This window comes from Acinonyx jubatus, chromosome B1, assembly GCF_027475565.1.
Source record: "Acinonyx jubatus isolate Ajub_Pintada_27869175 chromosome B1, VMU_Ajub_asm_v1.0, whole genome shotgun sequence".
NCBI lineage: Eukaryota > Metazoa > Chordata > Mammalia > Carnivora > Felidae > Acinonyx > Acinonyx jubatus.
In genome coordinates, this window is record NC_069382.1 from 24,433,478 (window position 1) to 24,460,173 (window position 26,696).

General features: G+C 37.7%; 1 protein-coding gene across 8 annotated transcripts in view; it reads left to right on the plus strand.

Moving 5' to 3' along the window:
• The window catches only part of DLC1 (DLC1 Rho GTPase activating protein), a 423,086-nt gene that overhangs the window by 183,783 nt on the left and 212,607 nt on the right, over window positions 1-26,696 (plus strand). The window contains exon 5 of one of the 8 annotated variants that reach the window (XM_053216364.1): window positions 15,414-15,449. The exons of the other annotated variants lie outside the window; for them this stretch is intronic. Within the exon in view, the coding sequence (XP_053072339.1) occupies window positions 15,414-15,434 (21 nt within the window). The 3' untranslated portion in view covers window positions 15,435-15,449. Of the gene's footprint in view, window positions 1-15,413; window positions 15,450-26,696 lie in introns of those variants that run through there. 8 annotated transcript variants of the gene reach the window in all.

Below are 26,696 nucleotides of genomic sequence, written 5' to 3' on the forward strand. Positions count from 1 at the left end.
TCCACGAGAGCTAACTTCCCCCATTCCTTTGGATAAATCCACCTTCTACTCCCTCTCCAAGCTTCCGTCACTCACCAACACATGGTCTTATTTTATCTTCTTCCTCACCTTTATCTGAATGTGACATCACCTTCCTTTTTTTCATGGTTTTAGTCAATCTACCCAACAGTCAAGTTAGCTTCATGAGAGAAGGGGTTTTTCTGGTTCTGTTCATTACTCTTTTCCCAGTCCTAGAGCTGGCACAGAGAAGGCGTCTGAAAAATGTTTTGTGTCTGACAAACTCTGGGCTTGCAAAGATCTTACATTGAGTTTCTTACTCTAAAGAAAAACATAATAAAATGAATGTGTTTGCAGGTAGCTGACAAATCAGTGATAGATAAAGAAGGAGAGTAAGTTGTTTTGGACCATTTAGGAACTCAAATTTAGCTTGAGCTGCTCTGCATTTTGTTTTATGTAATCTTAATAAAGTGGTGTTTTAAATGGGGGAAGAGAAGATGTGAAGGACACTTTTGTAACAAATTGGAGACCCATTTTTCTCTGAAGCTTGAAATTCCTCCTTTTGAGCAGTTTTTGAGTCTTAGAAAATTTTTATTCTTCATCTCAAAGAAAATTATTGGTAAGAAAGGATATTGTGTAAGAATTTTTCATGGATTTAATAATAGACAACAAAATACTTTTTTCAATTATAGGTAAAGTAGTAATATGTGCTATGTAAAAAATACTATAATCTTAGAAAATACTTTTAGAAAATAATTTTAGAAAACTAAATAAAGTTAGTTATTTTACTTAACTTTTCCAGAATCCCAGTGCTATAGAAATTCTATAGAGGTGATTTAATCCATTCCTCTCCCTTCAAGAAGATAAACAGAGATCTCATTTTTGTAACCTTCTGGACAGATTGCAGAATCACAGCATCCCCCCATTTCACTAGAGACTTGATATAATTCCAAAAAGATCATATTTAAATATATTGTTCTAAATAAACTATCTTAATTCCCTGAAATATCAATTAACCTGGGTTAATTGATAGGCTGAATCAAGTAACCCATAATTTACTCCTCCGAGAAAAGGCAAACCCAAGAAGATCACCTATATTTACTGTTTCGAACAGCTTTCAGGGTATTCTGTGTGTGCCCTGCTGGCCCTGTGGTTTCCACATGTACTTGCTGAAACCAAGGGGGGAGGTGTGCAGCTTAGACCCTTGGAAGCTGGAGGCACTTCATCAACCTAAGTCTTTAAAAAAAGATCGCATTGTGCCCATTATGCTTTATTTGCTAAGGCGGGAAAATATCCTAGTCCACTTTACAACGATTTTCAACAGTGGTTGAAATTAACGGTTCCTTTTTTGAAATTTAAAGCTACATGAAGGAAAAAAAAATGCTGCCTATGTTCTGTTTCCAAAACTTTCTGGTCAATCGGGGTTTTACTGTCATGTGACTTAGTGGTCATTAAAAATGCTGAAGCTAACTCGGTTTAAAACAATTTTTGTTGTTTTATGGAGGCTGATGTCAACCTAACATGGTTTGAGCCTTCATCCTCAGAAGTTACACACGCGGTACTGTGGCCACATTCTCCATGCATTATGTCAAGAAACAGATTAACAAAAAAGAATAAGGCACAGGAAGGATAATATTAAAGCCACTTAAAACAAGGAGCAAGTCCTGACTTAATGCCAACATCAATATTTTACTTTTTTTGTCATGTAAAAATATTTGCGCTTCTGAAATATCAGAAATTTCAAAAAAATACGTTGTATTTTTAAACAGAAAGTGGAACTTCCTGAGTTTTAGGGTTTATATAACTTTTTGGTTGTGGGGGGGGTTCTTTGAATGTTGATATTTCTGTCTGCATCCTTTCTGAATTAGGACACAGACATTTTAAATTTGAAAACATTCTATGGTAAACAGAATTCAGCCAAGCGACAAAATCAGGCATATAGATCTCTCTCTCCTTGATCTTCCAAAACAATAGGTGTTTTAACAAAACAATATGAATCCTCATAACAAGTCCTCAGTTTGGACATGCTTTATTCTCAGCCTTCGTTGGAATGTCACCTTTTACTGAGCCAGACTTCTTAAAATACCGTGATGCTTAGAATTTGTTCTTCGTGCATTGAGGCCATGGCTTCATGGCACTGATCAAATTTGAGCAAAAGGGAATCCTACAGATTGGAATTGCTGCCCACAAGAAGGTCATCTTTTCTCTCCTAGCAATTATTTTCCATGTGAAAGCAAAGAAAGTGTCCTTTTAAAAAGGTAGCCACCACTCACAAGATCTCAGCTTAAATTGTTGAGAGAGATGGGGCACCTGGATGGCTCAGTCGGTTAAGCATCGCCTTTGGCTCAGGTCATGATCTCACCATTCGCGGGCCCTGTGTCAGGCGCTGTACTGACAGTTCAGAGCCTGTGGCCTGCTTCGGATTCTGTGTCTCCCTCTCTCTCTACCCCTCCCCCGCTTTGTACTCTGTCTCTCTGTCTCTCAAAAATAAATAAACATCAAAAAAAATTTTTAAATAAAAAAAATTGTTGAGAGACTTATTTTTTTTATCGCTGTAAAAAATCATTTTTGTTAAAAATTACACTTCAGAATTAGGGTTGACTCAGAGAAGTAAATGACACTTGGTTTATCTTCTGTCATTTATTAATATTTTTTAAGCTAAAACTAAACTAGGTACTTGCCGGTAAAAAAACAACAATTTGGTACTTACAAAATAATAAACATTAAAAATTAAATTTAAAAGGTTAATTAAAATTTAAAAAATTAAATTAAAAGTTTAAGCTTATTGACAAGCCATCAATCCATATGATTTCCTGACATAACCAATGTGAGAACCTGTTTACTGGGAAGCTGGGATAATAGAAGCCAGGAATCCACTGAAATCTCTGTGGCAGGAGGAACCTAGCTCAGAGTGAGTCATAAATGAGTGAGTGAGCTTCTCTTCTACTGGCTCATGTGTCCTCGAGGCTTATTTTCAGCCCCTTTGGGTATTGTCTTCACCTTATCTGTATTTTTCATATCTATCTTTTATGTTCATTTTAACCTCAGTTCAGGTGTGTGAACATTCTTCAGAGAGGAAACTCCACCTACAAGGCTGACTTGCATCCATGCTCATGATGCTGTGCGCGTGAGGAAAGTCGCTGTGAATAGTTTTCAGTTGTTGTGCCACAGAGAGTCTGATGAAAAGCTAAACAAGCAAACCAAACAAAAATAAAAACATGTGTAGTAAGGAAAGACAGATGTGTGCAATCCTAACCCCTGACTGGACCGTCACCTCTTCCCCTCTCACCGTGTGTGGTTGCACACCCAGGATCTGGGGCCCATAAACAGGATGCAGAAGCGTCACGGCCATACAATGGAAAGGTCCCCATTTTAGCAAAAGAGACCTGGAGAAAGGTAGCTGGTGACTAGTTCGAATGTGTTGGCCTCAAAACTATCACCTATAGTTAATGTTTGCTCAGTGCTCACAGGATATGCAACATTCCACTAAAGGAAGGTGGCACCAAAAAAAAAAGAGGCACAGAGCCAACACCAGTCTTAGTGGGGTAGACCCTTGTGTTCGGTCGAAACTTCACAAGTATGGAGTTAAATATCTAATAATCAATACACAGAATATATGTACATGGTCTTCTAAAGCTCCACCCCAGCCAGATTTTGCCAGGTTCTTTTAGATTCGGATGAGTCTACTAGCCAAAGGCAAAAATCAGTCTTGATAAAGCAATGTTCCTTTCTCTTGTACTACAAAGCCTGAGCCTGGGCATCATATGTGGACTTGGCATACCTGTGTATCTATTAGTCAATAAGCATTACTTACAACATGAAAGATGGTACATTGGCACAGGAAGAACAAAAAGAAAGAAAATATATTCATAGGTCCCATACTGAAGGATCTTAGAGTTTAGTTAGAGAAGTATGTGACATAAATATACACAAAAATGTGTAAAAAGACTTGTAAATAATAATATAGATCAGATAGATTTTACATTAGTAGTGGTACTATTTCCTAATCATAAAACACTCAAAAATCAGGCCACCCAAAAATTCAGTAGAAAAATCACTGTTTCTGCAAGACTTTTCTTTCCCCTGGGTCTCTTTGAACTGTCATTTTGATGGGAAGAAACTAGATATGAATAGAACTGACCACACCTAGGTTGAGGTGATGACAGGTTTAGACCAGTCTGGGGAGGACTGGGATTCTGTTTATCCTGCAGGCTGGACCCACAGACAGGGATGAGTTTTTCCAGGATACAGACCTAGCTTTGATGAGCCCTTCTAGTTAACCCAATGATCTGTGCCAATATTATAATTTTTTATTCATGTCTTGATATGAAAAAATTGGGAATCTCTGCAAGACTAGCAGATCATCAAACCTCCAGGAAGTAATACTTGCTTGAGGAAAGTCTAGGAGAGGGAAGAAAGGAGATGTTTACCTGCGTGTCTCCCGATCTAGACTGTAATGAGACACTCCAAGGTGGAACCTTAGTCTTCACCTTTTCCCCAGGGCCAAGGTACCTCTTGCATAATATCTGTTTAAAATGGAATTGGATGAATCCATGTCTGGACCACTGTTAACAAATGTCTTGGCTTCCTTACCTGCCCTTGCTCTTCAACACGCTCCAGTCCGGTTTCCACATCTACCCTTACTGACTTTTCCAGCAACTTCCTTGACTTCTGTGCTGCTACACCAAATGATCACATTTTCATTCTCATCTTATGGTGTCCCTCCCACTTCCAGAATGCACCTCTCAGTTCAGAAATCTCTTCTTTCAGACTGTGTGATGTCAAAGCCTTCTGGTTTCTCTCTGCTCTGACTGGTTCTGGCCAGTGCTCTGCTGGCTTCTTCTTGACTTAGCCCCTAGAGACCAGCATCCAGTCCCAGGCCTACTCACTTCCCATGACGTACTCTCACATCATGGGGCCTCACCCCCCCTAGCTTGAGGCCCCAGAAAATTTATACTAGCTCAGACCTCTCTTCTGATCCAACCGTTTAAAAGTGCCTGGTTGAGGGGCACCTGGGTGGCTCAGTAAACTAAGCATCTGACTCTTGATTTCAGCTCCAGTCATGATCTCACAGTTTGAGAGTTCAAGCTCCACATCGGGCTCTGCGCTGACAGTGCAAAGCCTGCTTGGAATTCTCTCTCTCCTTCTCTCTCTGCTCCTCCTGTACTCTCTCTGCTCCTCCTGTACTCTGTCTTCCCCCCACCCCGACCCCGCCTTTCTCAAAATAAATAAATAAACTTAAAAAAAAATTTAAGTGTCTTGTTAAGTTTGTCCAAAACCAAAATTGGCTCCTGCTACCACCTAGCCCTAGCCCCCTTCAGCTTTCTCTTTCTGCAGTATTCCATCCGCCCAGTTTCTTAGGACAGGAGACTATCTTTGGCAGCTCTGTCTCTCTCGAACTCCCACAATCAATCTTTTACCAAGTGACCCCTAATGATTTCCCCTCCATAATATAAGTTAGGTCTGACCGCTTCCCCCATCTTCATTCAATCCCATGTTCACTGCAGCTCAAGAGGCAGTCGTTTGTCTTTCCTGAACTGTTATCCCTTCCCTGTTAATGCCATCGTGGGTCCTCTTCTTTCCCCATGCATTCTCCTCTTAGCAGCCAGGGTGAGCTCTGAAAACTGCAAAGTGGGTCACATCATCACTCATCTACCTACATCCCCACGTTTAGATGCGAGTGCTTACCATAAAGACAAACTGTTATATAACCTAGACACCACCTAGTGCCATCCTTTCTGTCACTCACCAGACTCCAGCCACTGATTCTATTTTCAGAACTAGAACAAAACCAGTATATTCTTCTAGCTCAGCAGTTCTCAAAATATGGTCCCCAGGGCAGCATAGAGGAAATAGAAACTCTGGAGCCCCACCCTAAACCTCCTGACCTACTGAATCTGAAAACTCTGGGAGCAGGGCCCACCAGGTGATTCTGATGCACAGTCAGGTTTGAGAACCCCTGATCTAACTACTCTGATGTGGGAATGCCTGGAAGTCCCAGTTTTATCTTTTTATTCCTTAAACATAGCTGATTTGGTAGGCTCTTTTAGTGGACTTAGTGGAGGAAAGATATTGGGAGCCAATATTACTTGTCTAACTTAATAAGCTGGCCTTGGTGGCTTTTGAATTACGAATGGCATGATATGTATATTTACGTGTACATTTTTGTGAGCCTTTGGATGTTCTATAACACATCTTGAACGCTTAAGTGGAAGTCAACTGATACTTGTAGACTTATGGTCTAAGTGTAAGCAAGCCTTCCTTAAGTAAAAAGCTGGACCCTCTCAGTTTCTTAAATCATTACTAAAAACATCACCTCTCAGCTTCTTGAATCATTAGCGCAGTTTTTCTCTCTCTTAAATCTCAAGTTCACCAAGACTAGGAATTATACTTTATAATTTTTAATATCTTCCTCATTACCTTGCAATATTGAGTCTTAAGTGGTAGAGTCATTTTTTAACTTTAAATTGGAATAAATATAAACCACTGCGTGTTTTAAAACATGATACAAGAAGACAGTCTTTTCTCTTCGTGTTTGCTTTTCCCAGAGAATATTCATTTCTGACCTTCGTCTGTGATAATGCCAAAAGTTCTTTCTCTATGAATTCTTAAATTTCTATAGCATTTTCCAAAGAGTTCCAGCAGCTGTTTGTCTTCACATGAAAGACCAATTATTTACTGAGAATTGTTCAGTGACAGCCTGCTTCATTTATGTCTCTACCTTATGATGAGGCCTCAGAAACCACCCACTCATCAGCCTTCTGTTATGTAGCAGAGCAGCATTTATGGCCTTCTGAGATTTTCTTTGTGTGTGTATGAAATTATTGTCCCAGAACATGTTTAAGTGTTTGAGAAGTGCTATAAAGTATTGTGCAATTTAGTATGACTATTGGATGCAAGAAAAAAAATTCCTATGTATCACATTATCCCTCCCTGCCTTATGTGAAATAACCCAACGGTCTCCTCGAGGGACGGGCTCTGGTCTGAAAGCCAAGTTCATTAACCTCACTCCTGCTTCTCTCCAGGCTTTCAGGGCTCTGAACAAACTCTACAAGCAAAAACCCAAGACTAACCAGCTTCTGAGGTTTCTCTTTTGTTTTTTTTCCCCAGTTTTGTAAAATAATTGTCAGAAGTTACAGGATCCTAAAAAAAATTTCTGTTACGATCCTCACTCTCAGTACTTTTGTTGTCTGTTTTCTATGTAGTTCATCTGTGTGCTGTGTAATTTCAAGAAATGCAGAACAGTTTTTAGTATATGACGTTTAAATAGATCAGTCACTTGAATCCAAGTGATTTTTTGGTAAATCATCTTTACACAGCATCACCAAATTATTACCAAAAGACTATTTGATACTCTGACAGTTGCCTTACACACACACGCACACACACACACACATTACACATACAAACATAACACCTCTGAGATTTAGCAAGTAAAACACAACTGTAATTGCATTTTGGTTGGTTTAAATCCCAAATTTTCAAGTTTAGTAAAACAGCTTGATATGCAATAAGATTTAATCTGAAAAAAATCTTCCAATTTTCATTTCATAAGTAAAAGTCCATGGTTTGAATTTGGTTTTGAAGCCAAGAGCTGACTCAGATTAACACAGAAAAGGAAAAGAAAAGGAACGCTAGAGCCTATTGATAAAGTTAGAGCTTATTTTAAAATTATTTTTAAGGAATTTCCCTAGAGACATGTCTACTACATGTTCCTTAATAATATGAGTGACTAAAAAATCTTCAGGTGGCTTTCTGTGGTGTTTCTGGAGAGTCCCCTTGTTAGCGTATTTGAGAAAGGCCTGCAACAACACGGTGATCTAAAAGGCAACACTACAACAGCAAAAACAACAAAACTTTTCAACATGGCCAGCCTCTCTCTAATATGTGATTTAAAAAAATTAATCTCACATGCCAGACTCTGTATCCATTGTTCTCGAATAGCAGACATGGCCCTCTTGTGCTCAGTGGCACCTCCTGGTAGATTCTAATGAAGCCACAGAATTAAATGCATTGAGATACGTGAACCATCTCACATAATTCTTAAGCCAGCTTGCCACATGATTTACACTAACACTGCACGAGAGTATCTTTCTGTATTATCAAAGTCTCTCAGATACATCTATAATCAGAAAAAATATTTATTTTTAAAAGACATAATACCACCAACTAGTGAAATGCTTATTTTAGGCCTCAGTATTACTGTGGGATTTAAATAAGACACTATATATTATAGTCAATTACGATGAGTTATTCCTTCTGTTGCATTACCTTATCTCTATGTATATCAGTATGATATGAATACCATATGCCTAACTGTATGCTCACATCATTCTTTGTTGAAAATCTTAACTTCCTTAGGAGGAGAAATTAATTTTTATTATGCTATATATGGCTCCTGATTTGACTTAAGATATACAGGGGAGCTAAATAAACACAAATTAAGGCATGATGACCATCAACCCAGGCAGAAAGGTTAACTGCAAAGGATGAAGGCAGAATAATAATGAAGAAGAGAGGCCAGCTTTCTACTCATTTTCATTAGGTCTGCCACCAAAGGAAAGGCTATTTAATTGTAGCAGGGGAATTTTATGATTTTTTTATATTAAGAGTATATTAATATCTTTAAACATGAAATAGTCTTATTTATTTATTTATTTATTTATTTATTTAATTTTTTTTTTTTTTTTGAGAAAGTGAGAGACAGAGCATGAGCAGGGGAGGGTCAGAGAGAGAGGGAAACGCAGAATCCGAAGCAAGGCTCCAGGCTCCGAGCTGTCAGCACAGAGCCTGACATGGGGCCCGAACTCACCAACTGGGAGATCATGACCTGAGCCGAAATTGGACGCTTAACTGACTCAGCCACCCAGGCGCCCCAAACATGAAACAGTCTTTTAAAGGAGACTTTAGGGGCGCCTGGGTGGCTCAGTCGGTTAAGCGGCCAACTTCGGCTCAGGTCATGATCTCGTGGTCCGTGAGTTTGAGCCCCACGTTGGGCTCTGTGCTGACAGCTCAGAGCCTGGAGCCTGTTTCAGATTCTGTGTCTCCCTCTCTCTGACCCTCCCCCATTCATGCTCTGTCTCTCTCTGTCTCAAAAATAAATAAACGTTAAAAAAAATTTAAAAAAAGGAGACTTTAAAGACCTAGTTCCCTAGGAAATAAGATGAATTTTAGTTTACTTGGAGTTCTGTTGATGTTTACAACAGTTCCTCACTTAAATGTATTGGTAAGTGTGCCATTTATTGCTGCCTAAAAAATCACCCCCAAAGTTGGCAAAGTAAAATAACAATGAACATTTATAATCTCACACCCATTTGTCAGAAATTCAGGAGCAGCTTAGTTGGTTCTAGCTTAGCATCTCATGAGGTTGCACTTAAGATATCTTAAGGTGTGCCTGGGACTGAAGAATGTGTTTCTGATAAGACTCCCCTGACCGGTGGCAGGAGGCCTCCATTCCTTGCCATGTCAACATGTAGGGCAACTTGAGTGTCCTTATGACATGGGAGCTAGCTTATCCCAGTGCAAACCATCCAAAAGAGAGAGCAAGGAAGAAGCTGCAACACATTTTATGACACAGTGTCGGAAGTCACACAGTGTTATTTCAGCCATACTCAGGGAGGGAAATGAGGCTCTACCTTTTAAAGGGAGGAGTGTCAAAGAATTTGTGGACATATATCAAAACCATTACAAACTCTATGGGTAATGCCATCTCTATGCAGTAAAGAAATATTACCTCCTAGAACTCATCGGTTTCAGTCTAAGTATTTTACTAACAGACATTTCCAAGAGAAACTCAGATACTTCAGCACAAATTAAGAATTATTTAAAATTTGGAACTTTAAAGATAAGCTAAAACTTTAAAAGTAAGAAAACTATGATCTAAAGTGTTTAACGTTTTTTTTAAAGAGCTTATTGGGGTGCTTGCTTGGCTCAGTCGGTTGAGCATTGGACTTCGGCTCAGGTCATGATATCGCTATTCATGAATTTGAACCCTGCATCAGGCTCGCTGCTGTCAGCACAGAGCCCGCTTCATATCCTCTGTCTACCTCTCTCTCTGCCCCTCCCCTGCTTGCACTCTCTCAAAAATAAAAAAAAAAATCAGAAAAAATTAAAGTTTGTTTTGAGAGAGAGAGTGTGCTTACACTAGAGCAGGGGAGGAGAGAGGGGCAGAGACAGAAGTAGGGAGAGAATCCCAAGATGCTCTGTGCTATCAGTGCAGAACCCAGCAGGGGGCTCAGTCCCACAAAAGGTGAGATCATGACCTGAGCTGAAATCAGCATTCCGAAGCTTAACTGACTGAGCCACCCAGGAGCCCCTGAAGTGTTTAACCTTCTTAAGGCTATAGGACAATATCTGAGGTCCCTAGATACCCACTGTAAATTCTTTGGGGTTTAATTATATGTTAAAATGTCCACTTCTATATGAAATTCAAGTTAATAATATCAATTCAATGTTAACAGTTCATGAACGTTAGAAAGTTTTAAAGGTGGTATAAATAGACAAAAAAGTAAGAAATATAGTAAAAAAGTTTTATAGGGGGTATACTCTTATACTGTAAAAATACTGTAGTACTTGCCCTCAAGGTGCTTGCCCTTTAAGTAGAGCAAAAAGCTTCCAAACAGTAACCACAACAATTAAGACTATTATTCATTAATTTTAGCAACTAACATATTGCTTTAAAAACCAGAATGATTGAACGTATTCAGCAGCTGTGGATATCAGTTAAAATATCCAGTAGATAATATCTTTAATGTTTTGATTAATAAATTAAGGGATTTAATAAAAGCAATTTGATTTATATTCAGAATTTTGTTCAGTGTAAAGAAATTTACTATAGTTCTTGAAAAAAAAACACATGTTCAAAATCCCAGTGGAAAAAATGCATTTGAATCGAAACATTTGTCAGGCCAGCTCAATAAATCTTTAATGTTCTAGTATTCAAGTCTCCCAAAGTGGAGAATATGTGGGAAAATGCCCTTTGTTAATGGAATTTTGACCCAAATACTAAAGAAAAGGGCTGTGGGAATTAAAACTAGGCTTACCAGAGAATATAGCACATTTACTGAATTCTTATATAAGTCACCTCTTTTATCTGGACCATGTGGATTTGGTGCGAATCATTATTTAGAGAGCCTACAAATAATAGCCACTTTTTTTTGTAATGCTTGTTTATTTTTGAGAGACAGAGACAGAGCATGAGTAGGGGAGGGGCAGAGAGAGAGGGAAAAAGAATTCAAGGCAGCCTCCAGGCTCTGAGCCATCAGCACAGAGCCCGATGATGATGTGGGGTTCAAACTCACTAGCTGTGAGATCACGACCTCAGCCAAAGTTGGACGCTAACTGACTGAGCCACCCAGGTGCCCCTACAGCCACTTTTAAAAGCCAATTTTTATGTTTGTTTCTTATCAAAAACAAAGAAGGAAATTTCCTGAAAGCTAGATGAATTATCCCCCTGATGCAGGGCTTATGTAACGGTAACCTCCTACAGAAAAGACAGTGATTAATTGAAAAGAGGAAAGAGCCTCATTACAGATGGAACATTCTATTTGTTGCTAAAATATATGGAACTGCTTAGGTATCTTACTTGGGAATCTCTTTATAGTGTCTAATTCCTTTATTGACTATTTTTCTGTTAAGCACATAGATGAATAAACCTGACTATTCAAAAAAATGTATGATTCCTACTACAAGATTTTGCATTTTAAGTTACTGGATTGATATTACTTCTGTGAGTTTAGGAAACTGCTATATTGTAATCCTTCAATAGGAGATATATGACATGGTTTTCATATATCTTGTTTTAAAACATACTACCCAATATTTTCTTTTGTTAACCAAAAAAAAGTAGATCATTGGACAAAGTTGCACCCAATAAAAAAGTTAAGAGCTACCCCCAGAGGAGCCTGGTTTCTCAAAGCAAAGATAGGGTACATTTTTAACCCATTTCATGGATAGCAGAAATCACAAGGAGGCCATGTATCCCAGATGTGATTAGGACACAGTTTAAGATAATAAAGTAGCATCTTGCTGATATTTAGAACTAGAAATCATTTGATATAGTGCCAATTTGATTGTTTAAAACCCAAACCAGCTTTTTGTCAGCCCTAATTATCTAGTCTCAGAATTAAGCAACAGCCTAGAGAAGATGCTGAGAGGAATAAGCTGGGGATGCAGACCGTAACCGGATAGTGTTTGCCAATGGGGGGAAAATGGAACCCCATTTATCATACAAGATTACTCTTTAGGGTCAGGTGTCCATCATATGCTTCCTGCATTACTTTCACTTTGGAAGAATGTTTTTTATTTTGTCAATGTGCCTGTAACATAAACACTCTTGTAAATGAAACAGCCACTAAACCAATTACTTTTGACCTTGATGAAAGGTAGCACCATTGTAAGTATAAATCAGCACTTTACCATCACTGATGATTGATGGAAAAACCCCAGGTCTGCAAAAGCCAGCTCCATTTAAATTGCTCCTTGCTTTGGACTGAACCTCACTCCATTGTGTTTCTTTGGAAGCATCACATGAGGTTAAACTGCAGAGCATTCAATTTGTCTCATGAAAGTGTATAAACATTTTCGAGTGTGGTCATAAAAAGTAAGTGACTTTTTTTACTCCAGTGAGTGTACTCTTAGCCAGTAATGTCTGCTTGGGAAAAACGGGGCGGGGGGCAGGGAAGGGGAAACCAGCCCAGGACTGACATGTAGAAAAGGCAAAAAGTGCCAGGGTTTCATGTTTCACTTTGTGTTAGTGTCCCCTGCTCCTTTAAAATCCATCGCATCCACCCAGTCGGCATCTCCAATGTGATGAATGTTCAATTACTCCTTTACACTCACATTCCAGTTTTTATTTCCCAGTAATTAAAAACAATACCAATATCTTTGGTTTCTCATCTATTTTATTTCTCTTGCTATCTATGGTAGCAGGTGTTTACAGAAAAAGTAATTATCTCAGTCCAGAGAAGTTACATAGAGTAGGGGTTAAGAACATAGACTTAATCTGTGTTAAAATCCTGCGTTCAATTACTGGCTTGACCATTTGCGAAAGTTGAGACCTTGGGCAGTAAGTTACCTTGTCTCTTATGTGATTGACTCTTATATAAAATGGAATAATGACAGTAGTCCCTTCATAGGGTAGTTATTAATAGTATATTAGCTATTATTTGCTGGTGCTTAGAAAAGTGCCTGGAATAGAGTGAGCACTGAGTAAGTGTTACCTCTCAATAGGCATTGCCTATTCCCTGTGTCATTGGGGCATTTTGCCCTCATTTCATCCAGGTATTCACAAAATGCTGACCCTTCTGATTACTGTTATAACCTGTTTCTTGACTACAGCTTCTCTCTCTGACTTTTCCTTTTCTCAACCTTCTTTCCATTCTCCTCAACTTCTATCTGCCCACACAATTCTGTGGACACCAGCTGGGTGTCTTACAATTTAACTGAATTCTGACGCTATCTACCAGAAGGCAGATCCCACATGTTAAGGATTCAGTCACTCAAGACTGCCCTTTCCCTCCCCAGTTCAGATGCTAGTTGCAAGCCCAGGTTATTGCCTGTGCTTCAGACCGATAGCTATAGATCGGAAGTTCCAATGACCCACCGCCTAGGTTCAATTGGTTCGTTAGAGTAGCTCATAGAACTCTGCCGAACATTTTACTTACTAGACTACTGGTTTATTATATAAGGATATATCTCAGGGATATCCAGATGGAAGAGATGTGTAAGGCAAGGCATGGGGAAAGACTGCAGCACTTCCATGCCCCCTCTAGTGCACAGCTCTGCCCAAATCTGCACACGTCCACCAACCTAGAAGCTCTCTGCACCCCATCCATTGGGGCTTTATGGAGACTTCAGCGCATAGGCACAATTGATTAAATCATGGCCATTGGTGATTGAATTCAGTCTTCAGCCCTTCTCCCAGCCCAGGAGGTTGGTGGGTGGGGCTGAAAGTGCCAACCCTCTAATTATTTGCCTGGCTCCACTGGCAATCAGCCTCCATTCTTAGGTTCCAAAGTCACCTCATTAACATAAAAAAGACACCTTTATCACTCTTATAAATTTAGGAAATTACAGGGGTTGTAGAAGCTCTGTGCCAGGAACAAGGTGGAAGATCAAATATATATTTCTTTTTACAAATCACGGTATCACACCCTTACAGTCACTACTGGGTGTCCCCATAGGCCTAACCTACCTGGAAGCTATGAGGCATGAGACCCTATTGATGGAATCCATACAAAATGTTTCCATATAAGTTACCATCCAAACTAGCACACTTTTGAGAGTAAAAGGAGTTGTTTAAATTAATTATAATTACTGCAAAAAATGTTACTCAGTAATTACATAATTATTGCAGATGTTTAGACCCTACATTAAATGATGAGACTGCTGTAACAGGAATGCCCCGACTACTATATACACTTTGGCAGGACTGCTCCAACTCTGTTTCCCCACATATTTCATGTGTGCATATTTCGCATATACCTAACCCATGTTTCCCTCCTCCCCCATCAGGCTCTGTATGTCCTGCAGACCATAGCAGGCACCAGACAACAACTGACTGGTACATCAAGTGACCAGTAGGGCAGCAGTCAGACAGTTCCATCATTACCTGAAGTCAGGATTGAGCTGTCCCTTGCCACGTGTGTCCGAGTGCACTTTGTTAAACCAGCGAGCAACCTGCATGCTGTTCTTGAAACAAGCAGGTGCTTGTTAGATGACATCTGGAAAGGGCCAGGAAGAAAGGTTTTTTTATCACTAGTCATCTTTCAGATGTAACCATATATCAAAGTGAGAACTTTGTTCTCTGCACATGCATATCACACATTACTAAACAAGATTATAGAAGCCAGAAAGAAAAACAGGCCCTGACCCATATTAATACACTATTCATAATTTTATATCATTAAAAAATAACACTCCAAAACCAAGTATTATCTTACCATACAATCTAGCAATTACACTCTTTAGTGGTAAAGTTGTAAACTCCAAAGGAGTGGAAACTTGTGTCCACACAAAAACCTGCAACCAAATGCTTATTGGAGCATTTTTCATAGTTAACTGCCAAACCCCGGAAGCATCCAAGATGTCCTTCAGTAGGTAAATGGATACATAAACTGTTATATTCAGACAATGGAATATTATTCACTAAGAAGAAGTGAGCTGTCAAGCCATGAAAAGGCCATGGAGGAAACTTAAATGTAAATTACTAAGTTAAAACAGCCAGGAAGGGCTTCGTGCTCTATGGTTCCATCTATGTGATACTCTGGAGACAGTAAAAAGATCAGTGGTCACCAGGGGTTGGGGGGAGGGTGAGATGAATAGTCAGAGCACAGAGGACTTTAAGAGCAACAAAACCATTCTGTATCATTCTATAATGGTAGATACATGTCATATATTTTTGTCCAAATCCACAGAATTTACAACACCAAGAGTGAACTCTCATGCAAGCTATGGACTTTGAGTGATCAGGATGTGCCAACCAAATAATAAATACAACAAACGTACCACTCTGTGGAGGCTGTCGATAATGGTGGAGGCTGTGCATGTGTAAGGGCAACGGGTATAGTTGCAATCTTTGTACCTTCCACTCAGTTTTGCTGTGAACATAAAACTGTCCTGAAAAATAAAGTCTAGTTTGTTTGTTTTTTAAAAGGAACATTCTGAGACAAATGCTAAACTGACCAGGATGCCCTTGTAAGCCGGGATTATCCCAGGAAAACCAGAGCATATGGCGCCCCTTCCCATCCAGGTCAGACTTCCTGCACAGACAGAGTAGAAAGGAAATCTGGAAGGCCAAATGGAAACTTTCCAGCAAAGAAGGGGATTCGAGTCCGGCGTGGTAAAAGAAATTGAGTTGGGCTCCAAGACCTTGTGATTTGAGGAGAGAGGTCCTAGAATATCTATCATGTCATCAAAAGCTGGCAATTGAAAGACCTTTACATAATGTTTATCTAAATTAAGCCTTCTTTGTCCCTCATAGGGTAGACCCCTCCTACAATTTATGACTTAATTCAGGCATATAACTCAGAAATGCTAACAAACATCTCTTCTGCCTAAGTATGCATCCTCAAAGAGCAGAACATTTTTAAATATCTCAATGTTCATACAATTTACAGCTTTGAAACATTGAACATTTGGTTATTATTTGATTAGTAGCCTCATTTCAAAAGCCTTTCTTTTTGTTGTTGTTGTTGTTTGTTTTAATTTTTATTTAAATTCCAGTTAGCATACAGTGTAATTTTTTTTTCTTTTTTTAAATTTACATCCCAACTAGTTAGCATATAGTGCAATAATGATTTCAGGAGTAGATTCCTTAGTGCCTTAGTGCCTCTTACCCATTTAGCCCATCCCCCCTCCCACAACCCCTCCAGCAACCCTCAGTTTGTTCTCCATATTTACGAGTCTCTTCTGTTTTGTCCCCCTCCCTGTTTTTATATTATTTTTGTTTCCCTTCCCTTATGTTCATCTGTTTTGTCTCTTAAAGTCCTTATATGAGTGAAGTCATATGATTTTTATCTTTCTCTGACTAATTTCACTTACATAGTGTAATATTAGTTTCAGGTTTGTGATTTTTTTTCCAGTTTCTATTAGTCCTCTGTCACTCCAAATTTCATCCTTAGGTCCCAGTCACGTTTAGTGGATTCTTGCCCTCGCTCAGGTCTGTAGTTTATCGCACATATAAAATAGATATTTCAAATCAAATTTATTAGTGAATACCACTACAATAAATATCTCCCTATAACAAAAATGTTTCTGGAATCCAGCCAAAGGCCCACTTACATGAAGTAATATTTGATAAGAGCAAATTCCAATTCAGTGAACAAAGTGATAATTTGTCATAAAAAGATTTATGTATAGCATTTAAGTAGTTTTAATCTGTATCTTTTGTGCAGTTATGACTTAGGGGTATATGTTTTGAATTTCTATCAAAAGTTTAGTTCTGCCAAAGTTATTTTAAGTTGGAAGTATGAAACTATGAGAATATTAGTAAATTTGGGGTAATACGGGGGAACATGTAGTCATTGAATTACTGAAATGAACATAAACTTATATTGGAATATAACTGGTAGTAATAACTTGGTCAAGATGGGTATGAGTGAAATGCTTCCTTATCTCTCAGCCTCCTAAGACACTAAGTTAAAATAAAACAAACTCATAAATTCATAAATTATTTTGTTTGTAAGCTAGATACTGTACAGAATTCTATGTTGAACCATTAACAAATATTTGCCTCTATACTTTTTCTTAATTCCAGTATAATTAACAGAGTATAACTAATACAGTGTTATATTACTTTCAAGTGTACAATGTAGTGATTTAACAATTCTATACATTACTTAGTGCTCATCACGATAAGTGTGCTCATAATCCCCTTCACTGGTTCGCTCATTCCCCACATACCTTCCTTCTCATAACCATCAGTTTGTTCTCTATAGTTAAGAGTCTGCTTTTTTGTTTGTCTGGTTTTTTTTGTTGTTGTTGTTGTTGTTGTTTATTTGTTTTGTTTCTTGAGTTCCACATATGAGTAAAATCATATGGTATTTGTCTTTCTCTGACTGGCATATTTCACTTAACATTGTACCCTCTAGTTCCATTCATGTTGCTGCCAATGACAAGATTTCACTCATTTTTATGGCTAATTGTGTGTGTGTGTGTGTGCGTGCGCGCGCGTGCGTGTGTGTGTGTGTGTGTGTGTATGTATACACATACCTCATCTTCTTTATCCATTCATCATTTTATGGATAGTTTGACTCCTTTCATAATTTGGCTATTGTAAATAATGCTACAATAGACATAGGGGTGCATATATCTTTGTTAATTAGTGTTTTCATATTCTTTGGATAAATACCCAGTAGCGGAATTACTGGGTCATATGATAATTCTATTTTTAATTTTTTGATGAACCTCCATGCTGTTTTCCACAGTGGCTCCACCATTTGCATTCCCACCAACACTGCAAGAGGGTTCCTTTTTCTCCGCATCCTCCCCAACACTTGTTTCTTGTATTTTTGATTCTAGCCATGCTGACACGTGTGAGGTGATATCTCATTATGGTTTTGATTTGTATTTCCCTGATGATGAGTGATGTGGAACCTCTTTTCATGTGTCTGTTGGCCATCTGTATGCCTTCTTTGCAGAAATGCCTGTTCATGTCTTCTGCCTGTTTTTTAATTGGATTACTTGTTTTATTAGTGTTGAGTTGTATACATTCTTTATATATTTTGTGTATTAACTCTTTATTAGATATTTCATTTGTAGGGGTGCCTGGATGGCTCAGTCAGTTAAGCGTCCGAATTCAGCTCAGGTCATGACCTCATGGTTTGTGGGTTCAAGCCTCACATCAGGCTCTGTGCTAACAGCTCAGAGCCTGGATCCTGCTTTGGATTCTGTCTCCCTCTCTCTGTGTCCCTCCCCTTCTTGCTCTCTCTCTCTCTCTCTCTCTCTCTCCCCTTCTCAAATATAAATAAACATTAATTTTTTTAAAATATATCTCACTTGTAAAAATCTTCTCCAATTCAATGGATTAACTTTTAGTTTTGCTTATTGTTTCCTTTGCTGTGCAGAAGGTTTTTATTTTGATGTAGTCCCAATAGTTTATTTTTGCTTTTGTTTCCCTTGCCTGGGGAAACATATCCAGAAAATGTTGCTACTGCCGATGTCAGAGAGATTACTGCCTGTGCTCTCTTCTAAAATTTTTATGATATCAGGTCTCATATTTAAGTCCTTCATCCACTTTGAGTTTATTTTTCTATATGGTATAAGAAAGTGGTCTTAATTTTATTCTTTTGGATATGATTGTCCAGCTTTCCCAGCACCATTTATTAAAGCAACTGTCTTTTCCCCATTGCACATTCTTGCCTACTTTGTTGAAGATTAATTGACCATATAATCATGGGTTTATTTCTGGGCGGTCTAGTTTGTTCTATTGATCTGTGTCTGTTTTTGTGCCAGTGCCATACTCTTCTGATTACGGCAGCTTTATAGTATATCTTGAAATGTGGGATTGTGATACCTCCCGTTTTCTTCTTTTTCAAGATTGTTTTGGCTCTTCAGAGTCTTCTGTGGTTCCATACAAATTTTAGAACTATTTGTTTTAATTTTGTGAAAAATACTGTTGTTATTTTGATAGGGATTTCACTGAATCTGTAGATTTCCTTTGGGTAGTATGGACATTTTAACAACATTTATTCTCCCAATCCATGAGCATGGACTATCTTTCCATCTCTTTGTGTCATCTTCAATTTCTTTCTTCAGTGTTTTATAGTTTTCAGAGTGCAGGTCTTTCACCTCCTTTTTAAGTTCATGCCTAGGGATTTTGTTCTTTTTGGTGCAAGGTAAATGGGACTATGTTCTTAATTTCTCTTTCTGCTACTTCATTGTTAGTGTATATTTGCCTCTATAATTTTATCCTGTCTATTAACCAAAATTATATTATACTGAATATATATACAGCATATATGTATAATATTATATTAATATAAAATATTAATATTACATACATCAAGTAATGTCTGAATCATATATGGAATTCATTTTAGTTCTAGTTCTGAGAAATTCAATAAATGATAAATCCCATTAAGAGTTCTGGTTAAATGATAAAACCCATTAAGAGTGGTAGCCCCAGGTATCTCCTACAGCTCAGAGATCACCCAAAGTTCCCCACAAGTGCAGAAGATAAATCTTCTGCATTTTCTGATACAGGTATGACTTCCACATATGCCCTTAGTCCCTGCTGCTCCAGGTTGCACAGAATAGGGAGCCTGTTCCTCAGTGTAAGGACCCAAAAAGAATAGTATCACTTGTTGGCATCCAAGGGGGCCAAGAATAGACCCACCTAGTAACAGTTGGTGACAGGCTCCGAATTAAAGGTGAGGGCTGAAGGTGTTAGCTTCCAAACTGGGCTTTAGAAAACTTAAAACAAGTAGCTGACCAAAAAAGGAGAAATATTTTTTTTCACAGTAACACAAAAAATAATTACAAATAGTTAAAAATAAATAATAGTTAAAAATAAATAAAGGAGGAATGAACTTGGGAAAATAAGTTAATCTGACATAAGGAAGTGGAGGAAGCAGAGACAGACAACCTATACCTCTTTGCACTATTTCAGAATAAATAAGTACTTTTTTATATCATGATAACAAACCCAAATAATAGGAATACTTTACACTTAGGGAGCTCTTGGGCAAGTACTATGATAATCTTTGTGCAGCATGTTGTTGAATCCTCATAAATAGCTCTAAGATGTAGATATTACTTCTACCCTTTTTCTTAGAGATGAGGAAACTGAGCTCAGTTCTAGAAACTTGCCCAAAGTCACAGAGCCCATTGGTGACAGCAAGGAACCTAGTACTTGTTCATATCCACCTCTATCTTCTATTTCAGTCTTCAGTCTTGAATTCATAATTTGATTACTTATTTTTACAGCATAGCTTTTTATCTCGTTTAGTGCCACTACAGCGCGTAATAAAAGGCTGTGCATATAATGGATACTTAAGGTGTGTCTATTAACTGATTCACTAGAATGAAGCATAAGAGGATGAGGATCTCAGGGCATGTTACTAATGGCCAGGCATTCCAGAAAGGGGGTGGGGGAAAGGTCATCATTGAAGCATTTTAAGGAGAACAGTGATATAGTAATAAATTTTAGCATGGCTGGCTGCCTTGGAAATGCCCATGAGATACAGAGAGAAGTTTTTTGCACACCAGCAAAAAAAACTGTGATTCAGGTTAGAAAAATAAGGACATGAACAAAATGAAAAAATCTATTATGAATCTAACATTGTTCACCAAGAAAAATAAACAGCCATTCTGAGTCAATTGTTCCCTGAATAAGTCACCTATCTTGAGTATCATGTTTACTGAAAATAAGTCTACATGTCTACGGTGCTCCTTAATTGTGAACTTTCATTAACCAGACTTTAAAAAAAACAGGCTACCTTGAATAACTAGTATTTCTAAATGGCTACCATATGCAACTCACCATACTTTTCAGTAAAGTAATAGTTTGGAAAAACTCACAAATTGATTTTTGAAGAAGTTACAAATACACAAAAAGGAAGAAATAATGCAATTTTTCTAGTGAAATTTATGAACATACTCAGCTACTTCAACAATTCTCTTTCCAGAATTACTAAGGTTGAGCATAAAATTAGATGTTTTAAAATATATAACTTAACAAATTCACAAAAATAGAGCAACTTACAGCAAATGTCACAAAGTAGGATTAATAAGATATCACAATTATATAAAGCCATGTAAAAGGTAAAATGATTATGCCAAAATGGTAACTTCAATTAAACATTGTATTTAGCACTGAACTTTCATAATTACAAAGTTGGGAAGGGAGACATGATTTGTTAAATTTTGAAAGGAATTCACAACATGAAAATATATCTAAAGGATATTGAGTTCTGTCATGAATAATATCTTAATCAATGGATTTGTTGGAAATGCAGAAGCATTAAAATTAAGAACTTCAATAAATGCTGAGAAGAGTTAAGTCAATGTGACTCAGCCATGGGTTTTTCTGTTTATGTAGCTTACAAAAAACAAAACAAAGCAAAAAAAATGACTTCCTTTTCAAATGAGTATAATAATTACCTTTCTCTTAAGCCATGTTTCCAAATAAAAATGGCCTCAGCAAGAGTTTTGTCAGGAGCTGGACAGACTTAAAATGAATATTTGGCTATCTGAAGTGAGCATGGAATGAGAATCAGATTCTGTACTTTGTTGAAGAGGAACCCACCAACTTTAAATACAGGAAATGTGAGTATGTTGAAAAAGAAAAAAAAACAATTTAAAGGTTAGAAGCCCAACTTACATTTTTATCCAGACAGACAGGGTTGTCCCACCTCTGCTCAAGGGTGTGATCAGCACCAAAATATCCCTTAAGAATCAACTTCATCTTTGCTTTAAACACTTACACAACTATTTTAAGCCAAGACCGCAAATTTCTTTACCACAGAATATAGATAAAGCTATGGTTTCAGTCTGCAAACCTGTAGGGACAGTTGTTAAAGTTTGTGATCTTGGCCAGGAAGAAAAAGCTTTCTCGGTATGGCTGACAACTTTTATTAAATAAGACATGTCAAATTCTTTTTGGAAATAAGGATATACAACATAAATTACATTTCTTGGGTAATTTCATGCGTTTATTTCACTCTGGTCACATACATGTGTACCCTGAAAAGAGTTCTCATACTAGCATGTTGTCTCTTCTCCTGAACCTGAATTTCCATTGTCTTCCATTGAATGATTCAGAAACTAAGTTAAATTGAAATTATGAATGCTAGAGGGTGAAACCTTGGTGAGCTTTGACTTCACCAGTCTTATGAATAATGATATAGCAGACAGTGCTTTAAGACCCAGACTCTACTCTGCTCCCCATTTGGCCAACTGAAGATCTGTAACATCGAGCAAGTCACCGATCTCTCTGGATCTCAACATCCTGATAGGAAAACTGACAGAGAAAGAACTAGATCAGTATTTCCTGATATATGGTTACATAGACTACTGGTGTACATCAGCTGATCCAGAGATAAATATTTTAAATTTGAATATTTATTTTCATGTGTATTGTGGGTAATATCAAAAACTCAAACCCATAAATTCATACATTTTATTTTTATTATTTGGAATAAGTCAAAATAAAAAGGATATTTATTTCAATGTAATATTTAAATTTTAGTAAGGGAATAATTTATAGGCGATACAAATATATAGTTAAAATTCAAAAGGTGGTATTTGAAGTACTTACTTTGGGAAACACAACTAAATGATATGTAAGTCCCCTTCACTATGAAGAGCCTATATTTTTAATAAGAGAATAATGACTGTCAGAGAAATACTTTGTAAACCAAAACAGACGATATCAGATTGCCAATCAGACGCAGCTTTTCAATGAACTTCTTTGTTCAAGTGGGAGCAAATAGAAATCATTGACTAGTTAACAATATCACAGACTGGAGTGATTTCAAAAGAGTCTTTAAATAAAGAGATGGAAACAAACCCATTTTTCAATGTACCTTCTTTTCTTTTATGTTGTTTTTCATGTCTTCCCAAAAATGTGAATCTCCAAACTCTTCCTGTTGCCCATTGTGCCCACAATAGGCTCTTGTGCCCTCATCTGAGACAGAGACTGTTCCTTCACTGATGGTTGTTTTCCTGCAATTTCTGAGGACATAATTACCCGTTTTGCAATTTGTCTGCAAAATATTTTTGTGGGAACAAAAGTGAATGTTTTTAAGGAAAAGGAATAAATTACTTTGCCACTGATTCTTGCTATATTTAAACAGGCAAGTGAAGAGAATTCCTATAGAGCAAAACAGAATATCCTACACATTTCTGAGTGAACATGTCTAAGAAAATATGCAAAACAAGCACAACCTATAAAGAGAGAAAACGCAAAATAAATTGTAGTGCTTTGTTGTTTACCACAAGACAAAAAAACAATTTTTTTTCATAGAATGTAAGATCTTTCAGTCTATCATAGCTGCCCATTGATTGAAGGATTGCCTTTCAAAGGGCCTTCTTAATGGTAGTGTTCTATGGTTCAGATTCCAAAGAACTAAGAGAAAAAATAATTTATGTAAGTGAGGGACATGGCATATTAATAAAAATAGCACATTAAAGAGGAAAAATCATACTCCGTTTCTAACTAAAAGCATCAAGAAGAAATTAGATCAACTAAAATGTTTCAATTGTCATCACACAAAAACGAATTCAGATATGACATCTATTACTTATAGTACTGTTTGTTAGCAGCTTCTGTGTGGTTGGTGTAAGTTTCTAAAAGGTGTCCAGCTGAGGTCCCTCCTGTAAGAAAACCATTCTAGCAGCAGACCAAAAGAATCAACATATGTCTACAACATTTCCGGAAGGCATGTCAAAACCAGCATTTCCCCCAACCATGTTTCACGTCAAAAGCATAAACAGACACACACACAGTCTGAGCTCCCACACACAGCTTTAAAAGACCTCAGTAAGACAAAGAAAATTATTTTCTCCCCTTTTACTAAAAAGTTTTCTCTTTAGTGGCTTTTTAAAGTTGAGTTATAAAACCAGATCAATTTAAATGAAAATCTTTACTTGTGGGGAACTACTAGAGGGTCAGTATAGCCATTAAAAAAAAAAAAAAAGATTGTTAATTTATCATTTGAATATCACAAAGAATAACAAGACCGCGAATGATTTTTTTTTCCCTCTCATTTGGAAGTTATTAGTAGACTTCCCTTTGTTCCATTAAGAAATGAGAGTAGAAAATATGAAGTTACAGTGAACCCATATGGGCAGCAGGAAAATCATATTTAATTGCTTTATTGCCAGAAATGTTAAATCACTTCCTGAGGATATAGTTCAAATGAAACATATGGCAACTATTAACAAAAACCCCTAATGAATTCAAAAATATGCTTTTTATAGGAGCTTTCTCATAAGCAACAGTCATGCATGTTATTTAAACCGTATATATGAATATGTATTTGCTCTTTTAATTCCACAAATGTTTGCTGAACACCTACTCTGTATCAGTCTATACAGCCACTTTGCACGGACTGTCTTGTTCCCAGTGCAGGAATAGATATAACACTATAGAACCCCAAGACATGAAGCCCAAATCTAGCCATGCCTCTTCTCTGAAATGAAAGGCAAAAGACATCTTCTGACCAATGCCTCCTTCCCAAAAGTTCAGTGCCCAAGAAAACCGTTGCATTTGCACCCAGGTAGTCCTAATTACCTACTATCTACCCCCTCCTTTTAATATCCCCCCAGCGATGGTGCTAATCATTGCCAGGGAGCATTCACTGCATGGGAACTATTCTCTGTTGTCGTGTATCTCCTTCAGTTGGATTGTGAATTCCACAAAGAAGAAGACTTTGCCAAGGGTTTCTGTACATAGGACGATGTGAGGCATGTAACTTAGGAATCAACAAATAGCTCAAATTAATTGAAAATGAAGTGTCAGCATTTATGAAATTTACTCATAAAGCTTCCCTAGAGAGACAGTTCTTCCTCAAATTCAAAGATAAATCAGCTGAGAGACTTTCAGCTGTTATGGCTGGGTACATTAAACCTTGACTTTCCTTTCTTTAATCACACAGTTATGTCATGGAAGGGAGCCTTGGTGGCTTAATTAATCATGCAGAACATGGTGAGATTCTAAAGTAATAGGCATTGGCTACATGGAGACTAAAATATTTTTGCTTTATAGCACAACTCATTGCTTAACATTTTATTAAATATTTACTTATATGTGCTCAGTTATATACTTTGTAAACAAATAGAACAAAATAGGAAGAGGGCCTATCACTGGTCAACCTGTGATTTGGGGCAACACATTCACTTTGTCTTAAATGCTTTGGCTATAAGAAGAGAGAGCTTACTTAGATAATTTCTAAATATCTCACATAGATATTTCTGCACACATATTTCATGATCTTGGCGTTTTATCATGGAATCTCTCCAAATCTTTCTCCTCCTTTGTTTCAGAAAGACTCTGATTAGTATTTTGAAACTCAGTGTTAATGACCTCAGAGGCCAGCATGCCAGTGGTTGTATCCTGGCTTCCATCACTGACTGTGACCTTGCATAAGTTACTTTCCTTTCCAGGACTCCATGGGGTTGTTCTAAGGATTCAGTGAGTTTATGCAGGTAAAAGCTTAAAACTGTGCCATATCCATATTCAGAGCCTATTAAGTGTTAGCTACTTTTTCCCCCTGAGGCACTTTCTCCATGAACGCCTTTTAACTGCTTATCACCAACATTTGCAGTCTTGTCACTGGGAGGGTTTCTGTTCCTTCTCAAAAAAGGTACATAAGAAGTAAACAAATATCACCAAAACTGTACAATAATTTTCCCATAAGGGCGGGGGAGGGTGAACGGCTTTCCTATAGTGTAGAATCTCAACAGTTTTCTTAAAGGGAAGGAGAAATAGATGGTCCTGCTATAAATGAAAGGATAATGAGGAAGATAATACCTAAAGCCTATGAAATCCCTTCGATGCCCTGGTCTCTGGTCATGACCCTGCACTCTGCCATTTACTCACCTGATATTCTCCTCATGGCTGGCTGCACCTGCGCCAGGAGGCAGAATCAGCATTCATGCCCAGAGGACAAGAAGTGAACAACTACATGTAGACAGATATTAGGTCAAAATATACTTTCACCGTAGATTAATTTTGCCAAAATAAAACCTCCGTTTTTTTACCCATAGAGACATTTTCCCCTTATTTGAAAATTGCATCAGTCTCCAAATTCTGTAAGTTCCAAAGGTGAGGATCACAGCAGTTAATCAGTATCTCACAAAGAAGGTGGTATCTTGATATTTGATATTTTTGGAAATGAAGATTGATGCTATTTCCTCCCTCTCTCTTTCCCTCTCTCTCTCCCTCTTGCTTTCTCTCTGTGTCTCTCTCTGTCTCTCTCTCTCTCTCTCTGTCTCTTTCTGTCTCTCTGTCTCTCTGTCTCTCTCTCTCTCTCTCACACACACACACACACACACACACACCCACACTTATAACAAAACTAATCACCCATTTAAGCCTACTAGCCTACTTCTCTTACCCCAACTCAGGACTTTGTCCCTGAAGAGAGGAAGAGACGTCAGTTGTAGACATCTTGTTTGGTCAGTGGTTTGGGGTTAAAAGGTATGAAATCCTAGTGGGTCAGATGGATCGAAGTCTTCCAGTACAACTTAATACC